We start from the raw sequence: 22,898 nt of genomic DNA, 5'->3' as shown, positions 1-22,898 counted from the left end.
CTAACGGCTTGTGTGAACGTTTTCACCGGTTGCTCAAGGCAGCGCTGCGCGCTGCGCTCTCAGATGGTAACTGGGTGGATCGTTTACCTTGGGTTATGCTCGGGTTGCGTCCGGCTCCTAAGGAGGACCTCGACGTGTCACCCGCTGAGCTGGTGCTCGGTCAGCCACTCCGCGTCCCTGGGGAATTTTTGCCTGGGAGTTCCGCTCCGCGACCCCGTCCGGCCGTTTATCCTTTTTTGTCCGACAGCACTCGGGTTCCAGGCCCCGTTCACCACTGTTTTCCGCGGTCGTTCGTGCCTGTGGAGCTCATGTCGGCTCGTTTTGTTTTTGTACGGCATGATGCTCACCGCTCGCCCCTCCAACCCCCATACGATGGCCCATTTCGGGTTCTTGAGACGGGTCCTAAGGGTTTTCTGCTAGACATGGGTGGGCGTAGGGAGGCGTGTCACGCTTGATAGGCTTAAACCGGCGCACAGGGTGGCAGGCGAAGTTGTGTTTCCGGCCCAGGTTCCCCGTCGGGGTCGTCCTCCTTCCAGGACCCCGGCAGTGTCTTCACGGGTTCAGCGTTCTGCTTCTCAGCCGGCTTTGGACTGTTTCACCTGCTGTTTCGGCTGAGGGACGGCGCAGCCGTTATGGCAGGCTGCTTAAGCCTCCAGTGAGATACTAAGTTTCTTTCCAGGAGTCCCTTCTGGGTGTTGGGGGGGGGGGGGCTGTGTGGCGGACACTAGGGGCTATGCCTCTCACCCAGCAGGATTGTGAGCTGGGGGCGTGGTTTACGTTCCCGGGCTCGCCGGGGCAGGGTTGTTCCTGCTGCAGTTGGTTTTTTGGAGTTGAGGAATAAACATCAATCTCGCCTTGGTCTCCTGTGTTTTCCTCATTCCTGCCACAATAGGATTATTTTACTCAAATGTGACTGAGACCTTTATGTACCTAAACTATAAAGGGTAACAGGACTTTTTTCTCTAATTACATCTGTTTCACAAGTGTAATTTATTGTATTTTAATAAGAGATCTCGCTCCCGTTTGCATTGTTAAAAGTTACTGCATAAAAATTCTCTTGTTACATATATCTGAAAGTTACTGCATACATATTCTGTTTTGTTACATATATCTGAAAGTTACTGAATACATATTCTGTTTTGTTACATATATCTGAAAGTTACTGAATACATATTCGGTTTTGTTACATATATCTGAAAGTTACTGAATACATATTTTGTTTTGTTACATACACTACCGTTCAAAAGTTTGGGATCACCCAAACAATTTCGTGTTTTCCATGAAAAGTCACACTTATTCACCACCATATGTTGTGAAATGAATAGAAAATAGAGTCAAGACATTGACAAGGTTAGAAATAATGATTTGTATTTGAAATAAGATTTTTTTTACATCAAACTTTGCTTTCGTCAAAGAATCCTCCATTTGCAGCAATTACAGCATTGCAGACCTTTGGCATTCTAGCTGTTAATTTGTTGAGGTAATCTGGAGAAATTGCACCCCACGCTTCCAGAAGCAGCTCCCACAAGTTGGATTGGTTGGATGGGCACTTCTTTGAGCAGATTGAGTTTCTGGAGCATCACATTTGTGGGGTCAATTAAACGCTCAAAATGGCCAGAAAAAGAGAACTTTCATCTGAAACTCGACAGTCTATTCTTGTTCTTAGAAATGAAGGCTATTCCATGCGAGAAATTGCTAAGAAATTGAAGATTTCCTACACCGGTGTGTACTACTCCCTTCAGAGGACAGCACAAACAGGCTCTAACAGGTACTATTTAATGAAGATGCCAGTTGGGGACCTGTGAGGCGTCTGTTTCTCAAACTAGAGACTCTAATGTACTTATCTTCTTGCTCAGTTGTGCAACGCGGCCTCCCACTTCTTTTTCTACTCTGGTTAGAGTAGAAACTCAATCTGCTCAAAGAAGTGCCCATCCAACCAATCCAACTTGTGGGAGCTGCTTCTGGAAGCGTGGGGTGCAATTTCTCCAGATTACCTCAACAAATTAACAGCTAGAATGCCAAAGGTCTGCAATGCTGTAATTGCTGCAAATGGAGGATTCTTTGACGAAAGCAAAGTTTGATGTAAAAAAAATCTTATTTCAAATACAAATCATTATTTCTAACCTTGTCAATGTCTTGACTCTATTTTCTATTCATTTCACAACATATGGTGGTGAATAAGTGTGACTTTTCATGGAAAACACAAAATTGTTTGGGTGATCCCAAACTTTTGAACGGTAGTGTATATCTGAAAGTTACTGCATAAGAATTCTGTTTTGTTAACTATATCTAAGTTACAACTGAAAGCTCTTATTTTTGCCCCAAAGAGTGAATAAATGCTATAATGCAATTTAAAATGCAGTTTCTACTGTTTCTATCAAATTGCAACCCCCCTCCCCCAAGATCAGGTGGAGGGGTCCTCAGGGTAGATCAAAAATACGCAGGGGGTCCAGGACCCCAAAAAGGTTGAGAACCACTGATCTAAGTGACCTCTTTAGTTTCAACTGACTGCAGGTACCCCACCCTTATAAACAATACAGTGGCTGCAGGTACCCCACCCTTATAAACAATACAGTGGCTGCAGGTACCCCACCCTTATAAACAACACAGCAGCATAACAACCCAAACCAACGACCAGCTTCATATGCACATATGGTGTGACCACTAACTAGAGTTACAGTGACCATGTGTGCTGTTCACACAGGGCTGGGGAATAGTTGTTATCACAGCACTGTAAGATGGTGACGGATGTACTGTTAGACCCCCCTCAGTTCAGGGATGGTTGTTCCCTTTTCACACAGAGGGCCTCTTTGGCTCCCCGTTCAAACCAGCGTTCCTCCATATCAAGGATGTGCACATCCTCACCCTTGGATCTAATGGATCTAAACTAGGATTTGAGGCTCTGCAGGTGCGCAAATCCAGCAGTGCTCAAAGAACTACAACTACCAGCCTGAAACTAAAAGAAAATGCTTTGTGTGTGTGTGTGTGTGTGTGTGTGTGTGTGTGTGTGTGTGTGTGTGTGTGTGTGTGTGTGTGTGTGTGTGTGTCTGTGTCTGTGTCTGTGTCTGTGTCTGTGTAGAGTACAGCCGTTTTGAGGCTAAGATCCATGACCTGAGAGAACAGATGATAAACAGCTCATCTGGAACCCTGAGAGCCAACAGAACATTTTACATCAGGTAAACATACAGTAAATACGCACATCTACATGCTTAACACACACAAATGAACACAGTAAACACACACCTATTTACAGTATTTACATGGTAAACACACACAAATACACTAAATGCACACATATTTACTCTATATGTTAAATAATAATAACTTTATTTAGCACTTTTCTAAAACAATGTTACAAAGTGCTATGCAAAGACATAAAACCAGACATGGCAAAAATAAGTGTAAGACCGAATAAGTGAAAGTAAGAATAAAAAAATAAAATACAATAAAAACAAATATCAAACATTTGTAAAGGCTTTCATAAAAAGAAAACTTTTAAGGCGATATTTAAAAGGGTTTGTCTTAGTTCAACATGAAGAGTGGTCCATAGTGTGGGGGCTCCAACAGCAGAAGGCCAATCATACTTTGTGACAAGCTGAGACCTAGGAATAACCAGCATGACTCCATCTGTGGATCTTAATCGTCGAGGGGGTGTATACCAGGACAATAAACCAGAAATGTATATAGGAGCAAGACTGTTTAAGGCTTTAAAAGTGAGCAAGAACATTTTAAAAATCAATTTGAAATATAACAGGGAGCCAGTGTAGGGAGGCACGCACAGGAGTAATCTGGTCGTGCCTCCTTGCCCGGCTAATGAGCCGAGCAGGGCGTTTTCTACCAACTGCAGATGGTGGAGGGAGCCCTTGCCGACACCAGATTAAATTGCATTACAATAGTCAGGCTGAGGCATGTACAACTTTCTGCAGATAAGCAAATTTATAAAACTGACCTAATTTTGGAGATTAGCTTGAGCTGGAGAAAGCATGACTGAACATGTTTAATTTGATTATCAAAACTGAGGTTAGCATGGAATATTACCCCAAGATTCCTAGCAGCCTGTTTAAGACTACCTGACAGACCACCAAGATTAGTAATAAAAGGACTGATGGAATTTTCGGGACCAAACAGAATGACCTCAGACTTTTCTTAATTAAATTTGAGAACATTTTTGGACATCCAGGATTTAATGTCAGAGAGGCAAGTTGTGAGATTTGCTAGGGCGCTAGGATCAGCGGGTTTTTAGTAGCATGTATAACTGAGTATCGTCAGCATAAAAATTGTAGAGCACATCGTGATTTTGAATGACCTGGCCAAGGGGAAGCATGAATATAGAGAAGACAAGGGGGCCAAGAACTGAGCCTTGAAGGACACCACTACTCAACTAAGCCATTGACGTAGTAGAGTTACCCAGAACAACAGAAAAAGTTCTGTGGGTGAGATAACAGTGTAATAACCTAAGAGCCGAGCTCTTAATGCCAACCCAAGTCTCTAAGCGATGTCTAAAAGAACCAAAATTGAGCAGTCACCTCTGTCTGCACTCAGCAGTAAGTCAGATCATTAGTGACCTTAACTAGAGCTGTCTCAGTACTATGAAGTACTCTAAAACCAGAATGGACACTGTTAAAAACACTATTTCCCTAAATATCCAAATATCCATTTCACGTTGTCCATCTTAGGAGAGAGATACCTCCTCTGTTGCTCTCCCTGAGGTTTCTTCCTATTTTTTCTTCATGTTAAAGGTTTTTTTTAGGGAGTTGTTCCTTATCTGATGTTAGGGTCTAAGGACAGGATGTTGTCTTGCTGTAAAGCCCCTTGAGGCAAATTTCTAATTTGTGATATTGGGCTACACAAATAACATTGATTTGACTTGACTAGTAGTGTTCATAAAAGAAATCAATTGAGAAAAAATTACTCTCTCCAGAACCTTAGATAGAAAAGACGATTTGGGGATTGATCTGTAGTTACTTAAGGACATTGGATCTAAATTATGTTTCTTCAGCAATGAGTGAACAATGGCATGCTTAAGACTGTCTGGAAAAGAACCAGAGACCAGAGAATTATTAACAATTTGCAGAATAACAGGGCTGATAAGTGAAAATGACTCCTTGAGCTGTTTAGTGGGAATGATGTCTAAGATGCAGGAGGTTGAGTTCATATTGGAGACCGTAGTCTCTAACACTGAAATTGTAATTGGTTGATGGATGTTTTTGAGGCTGCATCTACAGACCTGGATGAATTTACTGACACTGTGACATCTTACATCAGCTTTTGTGAGGACATGTTTGTGCCTACCAGAACCTTCTGTAACTTTAACGACAAAAAGCCCTAATTCACTTTGAAACTCAGTCAGCTTCGTCAGGCCAATGAGGAAGCCTATAGGAGTGGAGATAGGATCCGGTACAACAAAGCCAGAAATCAATTCACAAAGGGGATCAGAGTGGCAAAAGGTTGCTACTATGAAAAGGTGAAAAACAGGTTTTCTGTCAATGACCCAGCATCAGTCTGGAGAGGTTTGAAAGACAATACCAACTACAGGAGACCATCTCCCCACACTGTAGGGAACCATCAACTGGCTGATGACCTAAATGGGTTTTACTGCAGGTTTGAAAAGGAAACGTTCACGTCCCTCACCCTCTCCAGCCACAATACACAACAGCTGCACTCCCTGTTAGCTCCTCTCTCCTCCCCCCGACCCTTGACCCACACTCAGAGACAGAAGACCAGGAAGGCACCGGGCCCGGATGGCTTTCACCCTCTCGTCCTCAAGTCTGTGCTGACCAGCTGGCCCCCATTTTCACACCGATCTTCAACAGAGCACTGGAGCTGTGTGAAATCCCCCCTGCTTCAAAAGCTCCATCATCCTGGTCCCCAAGAAACCCAATATCACAGGAGTAAATGACTACAGGCCTGTTGCCCTAACGTCTGCGGTCATCAACTCCTTCGACAGACTGGTGTTGGCCCACCTGAAGGAAATCACAGGCCCCCTGCTCGACCCCCTGCAGTTTTCCTACTGAGTAAACAGGTCAGTGGAGGATGCAATTAGCATGAGTTTGCACTACGTCTTCTAACACCTTGACTCCTCAGGGACACATGCAAGGATCCTATTTATGGAATTCAGCTCAGCATTCAACACCATCTTGCCAGATATCCTCCACTCCAGACTCACCCAGCTCACTGTACCAGCCCCCCTCTGCCATTGGATTAAAAACTTCCTGACATACAGGAGGCAGCTGGTGAGGCTGGGGAAAATCACATCCAGCACCCGAACAATCAGCACCCCCCCCCCCCCAGGGATGTGTGCTGTCCCCTCTAATCTTCTTCCTCTACACAATTGACTGCACCTCAGGTGACCCGTCTGTTAAACTCCTGAAGTTTGCAGATGACACAACCATCATTGGTCTTATCCGGGAAGTTGACGAGTCTGCATATAGACAGGAGGTTGATCAGGAGATGACAGCGGACTTTAGGAGGAGCCCCTCAACACTGCCCCCCCCCCACCATACTCAACAGAATGGTGTCTATAGTGAAAACCTACAGATTTCTGGGTTCCACAATCTCCCAGGACCTAAGGTGGGCATCCAACATAGACACAATCATCAAAAAGACCCAGCAGAGGATGTACTTTCTCCTTCCGCTCAAGAAGTTCAACCTGCCTCAGGAACTGCTGATTCGGTTCTACACTGCAATAATCCAGTCTGTCCTCTGCACATACATCACTGTCTGGTTTGGATTGGTCACCAAACCGGACAGGGACAGACTAAAACAGACAGTTAGGTCTACAGAGAAAATAATTAGCCAGCTTTCCATTACAGAACATAAGCCCTGGAACTTAAGCGCTGGAACTTAGATCTGGAACCTAAGCACGAGGTCTTCAGTTCGTGTTGTTTTCCCACTTCCCTAGTCCTACTGTGTCACACACATTTCGCACTCCAGCACAGTAGGTGGCGATATGCATGTCCTGTTGGTTTACAAATGAAATATACCGAAGAAGCAGGAAAATTCACCAGTGTCAGAGCCCTAGAAAGAGAGCGTTACGTCAACTCCGTAGACGTCAATGGGCCAATTATTTAACAGCAATGGCGGATCACGGGAGCCCCGGATAGTTCCAAACAGTGCGCATAGAATATGCGTCACGTTGGAATATATCTATATCTATATATAAATGTAAAAATCTGAAAATATTGGTCAGTAGTTACCAGAAATCGCGGCTAAGCAGTCATTTAAATGAGCCGCCAAGCTTCGTTTGGAACTATTCGGCGGCTACATGAACCACGTGACCCTCTCGCGCTCTGACCCCTCATTGAGGCAACTCTCTCTTTCTAGGCCTCTGGCCAGTGTCATTGCTGAAGCAACATGGTGGTACCGGTATGTGGAATGGAGGTTGACCTCTGCTTGTTACTGTTCTTCTGGGGATATGTCCAAAAAAAGAGTCGACTTCAAGATGAAGCGACAGCTTTACGTTTGCGTAAGCAGCGTATAAAAGCCGAGACTCATTTCAAGGCATTGGGAAGGAAGAGAAGGATGGGGTGGATTTTCCATTTTTTGTTTTATAAAAACTTGCAAGAAACCTTAACAAACTAGCTAGCAAACGTTAGCTTGTAGCTAGTGATGCAATGTTTAAAATGGCGGCATTCACAAAACGGTGAAATGCGCAGGACGTAACCAAGACTTTCATCTTTTAGTTTGTTTTTTTATTCACAAATTGTTGGCAAACAACAAAGTGTTGCACGTTAAGACGATAACATAACACAAACAACAACAAGAGCAATTAACATAATGTCAGGGGGTCATAATAAAACTGAAACGAAAATAAAGCAAATCAGCCCTGAAAAATGTCGAATTGAGTACAAAGGTTTATAGTTTTAATGGCTTTCCTGTCCTTAGAATACAGAATTGTCGAAATATATTATTTGACTTCATTCACGAATATTAAAAAAGAAGGTTTATGACTGGAGAATTTAGACTTATGGATGTGTGATTTAGCAAGTAGTAGAATGGGATTGATGATACAGTAGTTATTTGTTTTAGAAGGCGAGCAAGTAACAAAGCCCAACAGCATGCATTCACTGGCCACTTTATTAGGTACACCTTGCTAGTACCGGGTTGGACCCCCTTTTGCCTTCAGAACTGCCTTAATCATTCGTGGCATAGATTCAACAAGGTACTGGAAACATTCCTCAGAGAGTTTGGTCCATATTGACATGATAGCATCACGCAGTTGCTGCAGATTTGTCGGCTGCACATCCATGATGCGAATCTCCCGGTCCACCACATCCCAAAGGTGCTCTATTGGATTGAGATCTGGTGACTGTGGAGGCCATTTGAGTACAGTGAACTCATTGTCATGTTCAAGAAACCAGTCTGAGACGATTCGAGCTTTATGACATGGCGCGTTATCCTGCTGGAAGTAGCCATCAGAAGATGGGAACACTGTGGTCATAAAGGGATGGACATGGTCAGCAACAATACTCAGGTAGGCTGTGGCGTTGACACGATGCTCAATTGGTACTAAGGGGCCCAAAGTGTGCCAAGAAAATATCTCCCACACCATTACACCACCACCACCAGCCTGAACCGTTGATACAAGGCAGGATGGATCCATGCTTTCATGTTGTTGACGCCAAATTCTGACCCTACCATCTGAATGTCGCAGCAGAAATCGAGACTCATCAGACCAGGCAACGTTTTTCCAATCTTCTATTGTCCAATGTTGGTGAGCCTGTGCGAACTGTAGCCTCAGTTTCCTGTTCTTAGCTGACAGGAGTGGCACCCAGTGTGGTCTTCTGCTGCTGTAGCCCATCTGCCTCAAGGTTCGACGTGTTGTGCGTTCACAGATGCTCTTCTGCATACCTCGGTTGTAATGAGTGGTTATTTGAGTTACTGTTGCCTTTCTATCAGCTCGAACCAGTCTGGCCATTCTCCTCTGACCTCTGGCATCAACAAGGCATTTTCACCCACAGAACTGCCGCTCACTGGATATTTTCTCTTTTTCAGACCATTCTCTGTAAACCCTAGAGATGGTTGTGCATGAAAATCCCAGTAGATCAGCAGTTTCTGAAATACTCAGACCAGCCCGTCTGGCACCAACAACCATGCCACGTTCAAAGTCACTTAAATCACCTTTCTTCCCCATTCTGATGCTCGGTTTGAACTGCAGCAGATCGTCTTGACCATGTCTACATGCCTAAATGCATTGAGTTGCTGCCATGTGATTGGCTGATTAGAAATTTGCGTTAACGAGCAGTTGGACAGGTGTGCCTAATAAAGTGGCCGGTTAGTGTATTTTCATAAGAAAGGGAAAAGTCCGGGTCAGTAGTATGGGTAACACAAGTAGAAGCATCTTGCCAAAAAGTGCATGTGCAAGAGCAAGGCCAAAAGACATGGGTTAACTCTCCTGGAACCAAATGACAAAAGGAGCAGTCCACATCAATGTCCTTTTTATATCTTTGCAGAAACATTTTGGATGGATAAAAACGATGAATTATTTTGAAAGACACTTTTTTGACCATTTCTCTTTGAAATAAAGAAGGTAGTATATCACAGGACGTAACCAAGACGTGAGGAACCTTGTTCATGCGTATGACGTACTGCCCCCCTAAGCCACCCTAAGCCCCCCTAAGCCCCCTAGGCTTACTGCCGTGGCCCTGCCTTTGTGAGGGTGCTTACGGCAGGGCTTAAGTTCTCGGATAAGCCGGTCTGAAGACCCAGGTAAGCCGAGGAAACACAACAGGAACCAATAGGCCGAGTTCAAGCACTAGCTTAAACCCGTAGTGGAAATGGGCTACTGGTGCCAACCTGCCCTCCATTCAGGACTTCATAGTCCTCCGGAGTCAGGAAACAGGCAGGCAACGTCACTGCAGACCCGTCACACCCTAGTCACAACTCCTCCCCTCTGGTAGGCGCCACAGAGCACTGTACCTCAAAAAACCCGGATAGAAGAACGGTTTCTTTCTGCAGGCTGTCATTCAGATGAACTCAACACACCAATAAATCCACCATGTTGTATATATGTAGTACTCTACTGTACATGTTGTATATACTCTACTGTACGCTGTACATGTTGTATGTACTCTACTGTACATGTTGTATATACTCTACTGTACACTGTACATGTCGTATGTACTGTACATGTTGTATATACTCTACTGTACGCTGTACATGTTGTATATACTGTACTGTACAGGTTGTATATACTGTACATGCATGTACTGTACTGTACATTGTGTATATACTGTACTGTACATGTTGTATGTACTGTACTGTACATTGTGGATATACTGTACTGTACATTGTGTACATACTGTACTGTACATGCTGTATATACTGTACTGTACATTGTGTATATACCGTACTGTACATTGTGTACATGCTGTACTGTACATGTTGTATATACTGTACTGTCCATTGTGGATATACTGTACTGTACATTGTGTACATACTGTACTGTACTGTACATGTTGTATATACTGTACTGTACATTGTGTATATAATGTACTGTCCATTGTGGATATACTTTACTGTACATTGTGGATATACTGTACTGTACATTGTGTGCATACTGTACTGTACATGTTGTATATACTGTACTGTACATTGTGTATATAATGTACTGTCCATTGTGGATATACTGTACTGTACATTGTAGGTACACTGGTACTCAGTCATGTACATCTACCTCGGGCATGTGTGTCAGTAAGCTGCTAGCATGTATTTCAGCATCTGCGATATACGTATTCTCTGCACCGCTGCACCTCACCACCTCTTATGTCTCCTGTATAGTCCGTCCTTGTGTGTGTATGTGTGTAGGTTGTTGTGTTGTTGTGTTGTTATTCTATGTTAAGTACACTGAGAGAGCCACGACACCAGAGTCACTCACATTCCATGTGTGTGCCAACCTGAATGGCCAGTAGACATGGTTCTGATTCTGGTTTTAGATTCCTCCATCGAGGGCAAACTGAGTGGATCTGGATGTGCTTGTGCTGGACTCGGACACCAGCCCGGTACATGTGTAGTGTGAAAGTTCTGCCGCGCTAATACAAGTCTGCTATTAGTGAGGGTCTCTCCTAGTCAGAGTGGTGCCTGTACTGCAGGATGATGGTGCTCATGGTGTTGCACTGAAAGGATTGTCTCCATGCTTTCGTATGATTGCACAGAGCCCTGTTTGACTATGACAAGCAGTGGGACAGCGGTGTCCTATCACAGGCTCTCGACTTCAGCTTTGGGGAGGTGCTTCATGTGACAGACAGTTCAGACGACGAATGGTGGCAGGCCAGGCGACTGAACCAACAGGGCGAGCTGGAAGTGATAGGATACATCCCATCTAAACACAGGTAGACACACACACACACACACACACACACACACACACACACACACATCAGTAAGTACCACATAGTACTGCATCAGTAAGTACCACTCAGGTTCTACCAACATATAGTACTGCATCAGTAAGTACCACTCAGGTTCTACCAACACGTAGTACTGCATCAGTAACTACCACTAAGGTTCTACCAACACGTAGTACTGCATCAGTAAGTACCACTCAGGTTCTACCAACACGTAGCACTGCATCAGTAAGTACCACTCAGGTTCCACCAACACATAGTACTGCATCAGTAAATACAACTCAGGTTCCACCAACACGTAGTACTGCATCAGTAAATGCAAATCAGGTTCCACCAACACATAGTACTGCATCAGTAAATACAACTCAGGTTCTACCAACACGTTGTACTGCATCAGTAAGTACCATTCAGGTTATACCAACAAGTAGTACTGCATCAGTAAGTACCACTCAGGTTCCACCAACACATAGTACTGCATCAGTAAATACAACTCAGGTTCCACCAACATATAGTACTGCATAAGTAAGTACCATTCAGGTTCTACCAACAAGTAGTACTGCATCAGTAAGTACCACTCAGCTTCTACCAACACATAGTACTGCATCAGTAAGTACCACATAGTACTGCATCAGTAAGTACCACTCAGGTTCTACCAACATATAGTACTGCATCAGTAAGTACCACTCAGGTTCTACCAACATATAGTACTGCATCAGTAAGTACCACTCAGGTTCCACCAACACGTAGTACTGCATCAGTAAGTACCACTAAGGTTCTACCAACACGTAGTACTGCATCAGTAAATACCACTAAGGTTCTACCAACACGTAGTACTGCATCAGTAAGTACCACTCAGGTTCCACCAACACATACTACTGCATCAGTAAATACAACTCAGGTTCCACCCCCACGTAGTACTGCATCAGTAAATACAACTCAGGTTCCACCAACCCATAGTACTGCATCAGTAAATACAACTCAGGTTCTACCAACACGTTGTACTGCATCAGTAAGTACCATTCAGGTTCTACCAACAAGTAGTACTGCATCAGTAAGTACCACTCAGCTTCTACCAACACATAGTACTGCATCAGTAAGTACCACATAGTACTGCATCAGTAAGTACCACTCAGGTTCTACCAACACGTAGTACTGCATCAGTAAGTACCACTCAGGTTCCACCAACACATAGTACTGCATCAGTAAATACAACTCAGGTTCCACCAACACGTAGTACTGCATCAGTAAGTACCACATAGTACTGCATCAGTAAGTATCACTCAGGTTCTACCAACACGTTGTACTGCATCAGTAAGTACCATTCAGGTTCCACCAACACATAGTACTGCATCAGTAAATACAACTCAGGGTCCACCAACACGTAGTACTGCATCAGTAAGTACAACTCAGGTTCTACCGACACGTAGTACTGCATCAGTAAGTACCACTCAGGTTCTACCAACACATAGTACTGCATCAGTAAGTACCACTCAGGTTCTACCAACACGTAGTACTGCATCAGTAAATACCACTCAGGTTCTAACAACACATAGTACTGCATCAGTAAGTACCACTCAGGTACTACCAACACATAGTACTGCATCAGTAAATACCACTCAGGTTCTACCAACACATAGTACTGCATCAGTAAATACCACTCAGGTTCTAACAACACATAGTACTGCATCAGTAAGTACCACTCAGGTTCTACCAACACATAGTACTGCATCAGTAAATACCACTGAGGTTCCACCAACACATAGTACTGCATCAGTAAGTACCATTCAGGTTCTACCAACACGTAGTACTGCATCAGTAAGTACCACTCAGGGTCCACCAACACATAGTACTGCATCAGTGAATACAACTTAGGTTCCACCAACACGTAGTACTGCATCAGTAAGTACCACATAGTACTGCATCAGTAAGTATCCCTCAGGTTCTACCAACACGTTGTACTGCATCAGTAAGTACCATTCAGGTTCTACCAACAAGGTTTACTGCATCAGTAAGTACCACTCAGGTTCCACCAACACGTAGTACTGCATCAGTAAGTACCACATAGTACTGCATCAGTAAGTATCACTCAGGTTCTACCAACACGTTGTACTTCATCAGTAAGTACCATTCAGGTTCTACCAACAAGTAGTACTGCATCAGTAAGTACCACTCAGGTTCCACCAACACATAGTACTGCATCAGTAAATACAACTCAGGTTCTAACAACACATAGTACTGCATCAGTAAGTACCACATAGTACTGCATCAGTAAGTACCACATAGTACTGCATCAGTAAGTACCACATAGTACTGCATCAGTAAGTATCAATCAGGTTCTACCAACACGTTGTACTTCATCAGTAAGTACCATTCAGGTTCTACCAACAAGTAGTACTGCATCAGTAAGTACCACTCAGGTTCCACCAACACATAGTACTGCATCAGTAAATACAACTCAGGTTCTAACAACACATAGTACTGCATCAGTAAGTACCACATAGTACTGCATCAGTAAGTACCACATAGTACTGCATCAGTAAGTACCACATAGTACTGCATCAGTAAGTATCAATCAGGTTCTACCAACACGTTGTACTTCATCAGTAAGTACCATTCAGGTTCTACCAACAAGTAGTACTGCATCAGTAAGTACCACTCAGGTTCCACCAACACATAGTACTGCATCAGTAAATACAACTCAGGTTCTAACAACACATAGTACTGCATCAGTAAGTACAACTCAGGTTCTACCAACACGTAGTACTGCATCAGTAAGTACCACTCAGGTTCTACCAACACATAGTACTGCATCAGTAAATACAACTCAGGGTCCACCAACACGTAGTACTGCCTCAGTAAGTACCACTCAGGTTCCACCAACACGTAGTACTGCATCAGTAAGTACCACATAGTACTGCATCAGTAAGTATCACTCAGGTTCTACCAACACGTTGTACTTCATCTGTAAGTACCATTCAGGTTCTACCAACAAGTAGTACTGCATCAGTAAGTACCACTCAGGTTCCACCAACACATAGTACTGCATCAGTAAATACAACTCAGGTTCTAACAACACATAGTACTGCATCAGTAAGTACCACATAGTACTGCATCAGTAAGTACCACATAGTACTGCATCAGTAAGTACCACTCAGGTTCTACCAACACATAGTACTGCATCAGTAAATACCACTCAGGTTCTAACAACACATAGTACTGCATCAGTAAGTACCACTCAGGTTCTACCAACACATAGTACTGCATCAGTAAGTACCACTCAGGTTCTACCAACACATAGTACTGCATCAGTAAGTACCACTCAGTTTCTACCAACACATAGTACTGCATCAGTAAGTACCACTCGGGTTCTATCAACACGTAGTACTGCATCAGTAAATACCACTCAGGTTCTAACAACACATAGTACTGCATCAGTAAGTACCACTCAGGTTCTACCAACACATAGTACTGCATCAGTAAGTACCACATAGTACTGCATCAGTAAGTACCACTCAGGTTCTACCAACACATAGTACTGCATCAGTAAATACCACTCAGGTTCCACCAACACATAGTACTGCATCAGTAAATACAACTCAGGTTCCACCAACATATAGTACTGCATCAGTAAGTACCACATAGTACTGCATTAGTAAATACAACTTAGGTTCTACCAACACGTTGTACTGCATCAGTAAGTACCATTCAGGTTCTACCAACAAGTAGTACTGCATCAGTAAGTACCACTCAGCTTCTACCAACACATAGTACTGCATCAGTAAGTACCACATAGTACTGCATCGGTAAGTACCACTCAGGTTCTACCAACACGTAGTACTGCATCAGTAACTACCACTAAGGTTCTACCAACACGTAGTACTGCATCAGTAAGTACCACATAGTACTGCATCAGTAAGTACCACTCAGCTTCTACCAACACATAATACTGCATCAGTAAGTACCACATAGTACTGCATCAGTAAGTACAACTCAGGTTCTAACAACACATAGTACTGCATCAGTAAGTACAACTCAGGCTTATGCAGGTTTTATGTTTGTTTCTGACACCACACTGCTGACATCCAGATTGGTTGGAGCTCTGACAGCACACCCACCTCACCACCACCTACACAGACACACACTGGTCCAGTAACACCAGCACACCCACCTCCCCACCCCCTACACAGACACACACTGGTCCAGTAACACCAGCACACCCACCTCCCCACCACCTACACAGACACACACTGGTCCAGTAACACCAGCACACCCACCTCCCCACCCCCTACACAGACACACACTGGTCCAGTAACACCAGCACACCCACCTCCCCACCACCTACACAGACACACACTGGTCCAGTAACACCAGCACACCCACCTCCCCACCCCCTACACACACACACACTGGTCCAGTAACACCAGCACACCCACCTCCCCACCACCTACATAGACACACACTGGTCCAGTAACACCAGCACACCCACCTCCCCACCACCTACATAGACACACACTGGTCCAGTAACACCAGCACACCCACCTCCCCACCATCTACATAGACACACACTGGTCCAGTAACACCAGCACACCCACCTCCCCACCACCTACATAGACACACACTGGTCCAGTAACACCAGCACACCCACCTCCCCACCACCTACATAGACACACACTGGTCCAGTAACACCAGCACACCCACCTCACCACCACCTACATAGACACACACTGGTCCAGTAACACCAGCACACCCACCTCACCACCCCCTACATAGACACACACTGGTCCAGTAACACCAGCACACCCACCTCCCCACCACCTACACAGACACACACTGGTCCAGTAACACCAGCACACCCACCTCCCCACCACCTACACAGACACACACTGGTCCAGTAACACCAGCACACCCACCTCACCACCACCTACACAGACACACACTGGTCCAGTAACACCAGCACACCCACCTCACCACCACCTACACACACTGGTCCAGTAAAACCAGCACACCCACCTCACCACCACCTACACAGACACACACTGGTCCAGTAACACCAGCACACCCACCTCACCACCACCTACACAGACACACACTGGTCCAGTAACACCAGCACACCCACCTCCCCACCCCCTACATAGACACACACTGGTCCAGTAACACCAGCACACCCACCTCACCACCACCTACACAGACACACACTGGTCCAGTAACACCAGCACACCCACCTCCCCACCACCTACATAGACACACACTGGTCCAGTAACACCAGCACACCCACCTCCCCACCATCTACATAGACACACACTGGTCCAGTAACACCAGCACACCCACCTCCCCACCACCTACATAGACACACACTGGTCCAGTAACACCAGCACACCCACCTCCCCACCACCTACATAGACACACACTGGTCCAGTAACACCAGCACACCCACCTCACCACCACCTACATAGACACACACTGGTCCAGTAACACCAGCACACCCACCTCACCACCACCTACACAGACACACACTGGTCCAGTAACACCAGCACACCCACCTCCCCACCACCTACATAGACACACACTGGTCCAGTAACACCAGCACACCCACCTCACCACCACCTACACAGACACACACTGGTCCAGTAACACCAGCACACCCACCTCCCCACCACCTACACAGACACACACTGGTCCAGTAACACCAGCACACCCACTTCACCACCCCCTACACAGACACACACTGGTCCAGTAACACCAGCACACCCACCTCCCCACCACCTACACAGACACACACTGGTCCAGTAACACCAGCACACCCACCTCCCCACCCCCTACATAGACACACACTGGTCCAGTAACACCAGCACACCCACCTCCCCACCACCTACACAGACACACACTGGTCCAGTAACACCAGCACACCCACCTCCCCACCACCTACACAGACACACACTGGTCCAGTAACACCAGCACACCCACCTCACCACCACCTACACAGACACACACTGGTCCAGTAACACCAGCACACCCACCTCACCACCACCTACACAGACACACACTGGTCCAGTAACACCAGCACACCCACCTCACCACCACCTACACACACTGGTCCAGTAAAACCAGCACACCCACCTCACCACCACCTACACAGACACACACTGGTCCAGTAACACCAGCACACCCACCTCCCCACCACCTACACAGACACACACTGGTCCAGTAAAACCAGCACACCCACCTCACCACCACCTACACAGACACACACTGGTCCAGTAACACCAGCACACCCACCTCACCACCACCTACACAGACACACACTGGTCCAGTAACACCAGCACACCCACCTCCCCACCCCCTACATAGACACACACTGGTCCAGTAACACCAGCACACCCACCTCCCCACCCCCTACACAGACACACACTGGTCCAGTAACACCAGCACACCCACCTCCCCACCCCCTACACAGACACACACTGGTCCAGTAACACCAGCACACCCACCTCACCACCACCTACACACACTGGTCCAATAAAACCAGCACACCCACCTCACCACCACCTACACAGACACACACTGGTCCAGTAACACCAGCACACCCACCTCACCACCACCTACACACACTGGTCCAGTAAAACCAGCACACCCACCTCACCACCACCTACACAGACACACACTGGTCCAGTAACACCAGCACACCCACCTCACCACCACCTACACACACTGGTCCAGTAAAACCAGCACACCCACTTCACCACCCCCTACACAGACACACACTGGTCCAGTAACACCAGCACACCCATCTCCCCACCACCTACACAGACACACACTGGTCCAGTAACACCAGCACACCCACCTCCCCACCCCCTACATAGACACACACTGGTCCAGTAACACCAGCACACCCACCTCCCCACCACCTACACAGACACACACTGGTCCAGTAACACCAGCACACCCACCTCCCCACCCCCTACATAGACACACACTGGTCCAGTAACACCAGCACACCCACCTCACCACCACCTACACAGACACACACTGGTCCAGTAACACCAGCACACCCACCTCCCCACCCCCTACATAGACACACACTGGTCCAGTAACACCAGCACACCCACCTCCCCACCCCCTACACAGACACACACTGGTCCAGTAACACCAGCACACCCACCTCCCCACCCCCTACACAGACACACACTGGTCCAGTAACACCAGCACACCCACCTCACCACCACCTACACACACTGGTCCAATAAAACCAGCACACCCACCTCACCACCACCTACACAGACACACACTGGTCCAGTAACACCAGCACACCCACCTCACCACCACCTACACACACTGGTCCAGTAAAACCAGCACACCCACCTCACCACCACCTACACAGACACACACTGGTCCAGTAACACCAGCACACCCACCTCACCACCACCTACACACACTGGTCCAGTAAAACCAGCACACCCACTTCACCACCCCCTACACAGACACACACTGGTCCAGTAACACCAGCACACCCATCTCCCCACCACCTACACAGACACACACTGGTCCAGTAACACCAGCACACCCACCTCCCCACCCCCTACATAGACACACACTGGTCCAGTAACACCAGCACACCCACCTCCCCACCACCTACACAGACACACACTGGTCCAGTAACACCAGCACACCCACCTCCCCACCACCTACACAGACACACACTGGTCCAGTAACACCAGCACACCCACCTCCCCACCCCCTACACAGACACACACTGGTCCAGTAACACCAGCACACCCACCTCCCCACCACCTACACACACACACACTGGTCCAGTAACACCAGCACACCCACCTCCCCACCCTCTACATAGACACACACTGGTCCAGTAACACCAGCACACCCACCTCCCCACCACCTACACAGACACACACTGGTCCAGTAACACCAGCACACCCACCTCCCCACCCCCTACATAGACACACACTGGTCCAGTAACACCAGCACACCCACCTCACCACCACCTACACAGACACACACTGGTCCAGTAACACCAGCACACCCACCTCCCCACCCCCTACATAGACACACACTGGTCCAGTAACACCAGCACACCCACCTCCCCACCCCCTACACAGACACACACTGGTCCAGTAACACCAGCACACCCACCTCCCCACCCCCTACACAGACACACACTGGTCCAGTAACACCAGCACACCCACCTCACCACCACCTACACACACTGGTCCAATAAAACCAGCACACCCACCTCACCACCACCTACACAGACACACACTGGTCCAGTAACACCAGCACACCCACCTCCCCACCACCTACATAGACACACACTGGTCCAGTAACACCAGCACACCCACCTCCCCACCACCTACACAGACACACACTGGTCCAGTAACACCAGCACACCCACCTCCCCACCACCTACACAGACACACACTGGTCCAGTAACACCAGCACACCCACCTCACCACCACCTACACAGACACACACTGGTCCAGTAACACCAGCACACCCACCTCACCACCACCTACACACACTGGTCCAGTAAAACCAGCACACCCACCTCACCACCACCTACACAGACACACACTGGTCCAGTAACACCAGCACACCCACCTCACCACCACCTACACAGACACACACTGGTCCAGTAACACCAGCACACCCACCTCCCCACCCCCTACATAGACACACACTGGTCCAGTAACACCAGCACACCCACCTCACCACCACCTACACAGACACACACTGGTCCAGTAACACCAGCACACCCACCTCCCCACCACCTACATAGACACACACTGGTCCAGTAACACCAGCACACCCACCTCCCCACCATCTACATAGACACACACTGGTCCAGTAACACCAGCACACCCACCTCCCCACCACCTACATAGACACACACTGGTCCAGTAACACCAGCACACCCACCTCCCCACCACCTACATAGACACACACTGGTCCAGTAACACCAGCACACCCACCTCACCACCACCTACATAGACACACACTGGTCCAGTAACACCAGCACACCCACCTCACCACCCCCTACATAGACACACACTGGTCCAGTAACACCAGCACACCCACCTCCCCACCACCTACACAGACACACACTGGTCCAGTAACACCAGCACACCCACCTCCCCACCACCTACACAGACACACACTGGTCCAGTAACACCAGCACACCCACCTCACCACCACCTACACAGACACACACTGGTCCAGTAACACCAGCACACCCACCTCACCACCACCTACACACACTGGTCCAGTAAAACCAGCACACCCACCTCACCACCACCTACACAGACACACACTGGTCCAGTAACACCAGCACACCCACCTCCCCACCACCTACACAGACACACACTGGTCCAGTAAAACCAGCACACCCACCTCACCACCACCTACACAGACACACACTGGTCCAGTAACACCAGCACACCCACCTCACCACCACCTACACAGACACACACTGGTCCAGTAACACCAGCACACCCACCTCCCCACCCCCTACATAGACACACACTGGTCCAGTAACACCAGCACACCCACCTCCCCACCCCCTACACAGACACACACTGGTCCAGTAACACCAGCACACCCACCTCCCCACCCCCTACACAGACACACACTGGTCCAGTAACACCAGCACACCCACCTCACCACCACCTACACACACTGGTCCAATAAAACCAGCACACCCACCTCACCACCACCTACACAGACACACACTGGTCCAGTAACACCAGCACACCCACCTCACCACCACCTACACACACTGGTCCAGTAAAACCAGCACACCCACCTCACCACCACCTACACAGACACACACTGGTCCAGTAACACCAGCACACCCACCTCACCACCACCTACACACACTGGTCCAGTAAAACCAGCACACCCACTTCACCACCCCCTACACAGACACACACTGGTCCAGTAACACCAGCACACCCATCTCCCCACCACCTACACAGACACACACTGGTCCAGTAACACCAGCACACCCACCTCCCCACCCCCTACATAGACACACACTGGTCCAGTAACACCAGCACACCCACCTCCCCACCACCTACACAGACACACACTGGTCCAGTAACACCAGCACACCCACCTCCCCACCCCCTACATAGACACACACTGGTCCAGTAACACCAGCACACCCACCTCACCACCACCTACACAGACACACACTGGTCCAGTAACACCAGCACACCCACCTCCCCACCCCCTACATAGACACACACTGGTCCAGTAACACCAGCACACCCACCTCCCCACCCCCTACACAGACACACACTGGTCCAGTAACACCAGCACACCCACCTCCCCACCCCCTACACAGACACACACTGGTCCAGTAACACCAGCACACCCACCTCACCACCACCTACACACACTGGTCCAATAAAACCAGCACACCCACCTCACCACCACCTACACAGACACACACTGGTCCAGTAACACCAGCACACCCACCTCACCACCACCTACACACACTGGTCCAGTAAAACCAGCACACCCACCTCACCACCACCTACACAGACACACACTGGTCCAGTAACACCAGCACACCCACCTCACCACCACCTACACACACTGGTCCAGTAAAACCAGCACACCCACTTCACCACCACCTACACAGACACACACTGGTCCAGTAAAACCAGCACACCCACCTCACCACCCCCTACACAGACACACACTGGTCCAGTAACACCAGCACACCCATCTCCCCACCACCTACACAGACACACACTGGTCCAGTAACACCAGCACACCCACCTCCCCACCACCTACACAGACACACACTGGTCCAGTAACACCAGCACACCCACCTCCCCACCACCTACACAGACACACACTGGTCCAGTAACACCAGCACACCCACCTCCCCACCCCCTACACAGACACACACTGGTCCAGTAACACCAGCACACCCACCTCCCCACCACCTACACACACACACACTGGTCCAGTAACACCAGCACACCCACCTCCCCACCACCTACATAGACACACACTGGTCCAGTAACACCAGCACACCCACCTCCCCACCACCTACATAGACACACACTGGTCCAGTAACACCAGCACACCCACCTCCCCACCACCTACACAGACACACACTGGTCCAGTAACACCAGCACACCCACCTCACCACCACCTACATAGACACACACTGGTCCAGTAACACCAGCACACCCACCTCCCCACCCCCTACACAGACACACACTGGTCCAGTAACACCAGCACACCCACCTCACCACCACCTACACACACTGGTCCAATAAAACCAGCACACCCACCTCACCACCACCTACACAGACACACACTGGTCCAGTAACACCAGCACACCCACCTCACCACCACCTACACACACTGGTCCAGTAAAACCAGCACACCCACCTCACCACCACCTACACAGACACACACTGGTCCAGTAACACCAGCACACCCACCTCACCACCACCTACACACACTGGTCCAGTAAAACCAGCACACCCACTTCACCACCCCCTACACAGACACACACTGGTC

At 48.0% G+C, this 22,898-nt stretch overlaps 1 protein-coding gene across 1 annotated transcript in view; it reads left to right on the top strand.

The window, feature by feature from the left end:
• The window catches only part of LOC130130658 (disks large homolog 4-like), a 137,734-nt gene that overhangs the window by 95,681 nt on the left and 19,155 nt on the right, over positions 1-22,898 (top strand). Inside the window, exons 10-11 of the mRNA XM_056300420.1 lie at positions 3,080-3,176; positions 11,154-11,330. Coding sequence (XP_056156395.1) covers positions 3,080-3,176; positions 11,154-11,330 — 274 coding nt within the window. The remainder of the gene's footprint in view (positions 1-3,079; positions 3,177-11,153; positions 11,331-22,898) is intronic.

The sequence above is a fragment of the Lampris incognitus genome, chromosome 20, assembly GCF_029633865.1.
Source record: "Lampris incognitus isolate fLamInc1 chromosome 20, fLamInc1.hap2, whole genome shotgun sequence".
NCBI classification, from domain to species: domain Eukaryota; kingdom Metazoa; phylum Chordata; class Actinopteri; order Lampriformes; family Lampridae; genus Lampris; species Lampris incognitus.
Note: the sequence above shows the minus strand (reverse complement) of the source record. Positions and strands in the feature narration are given on the sequence as shown.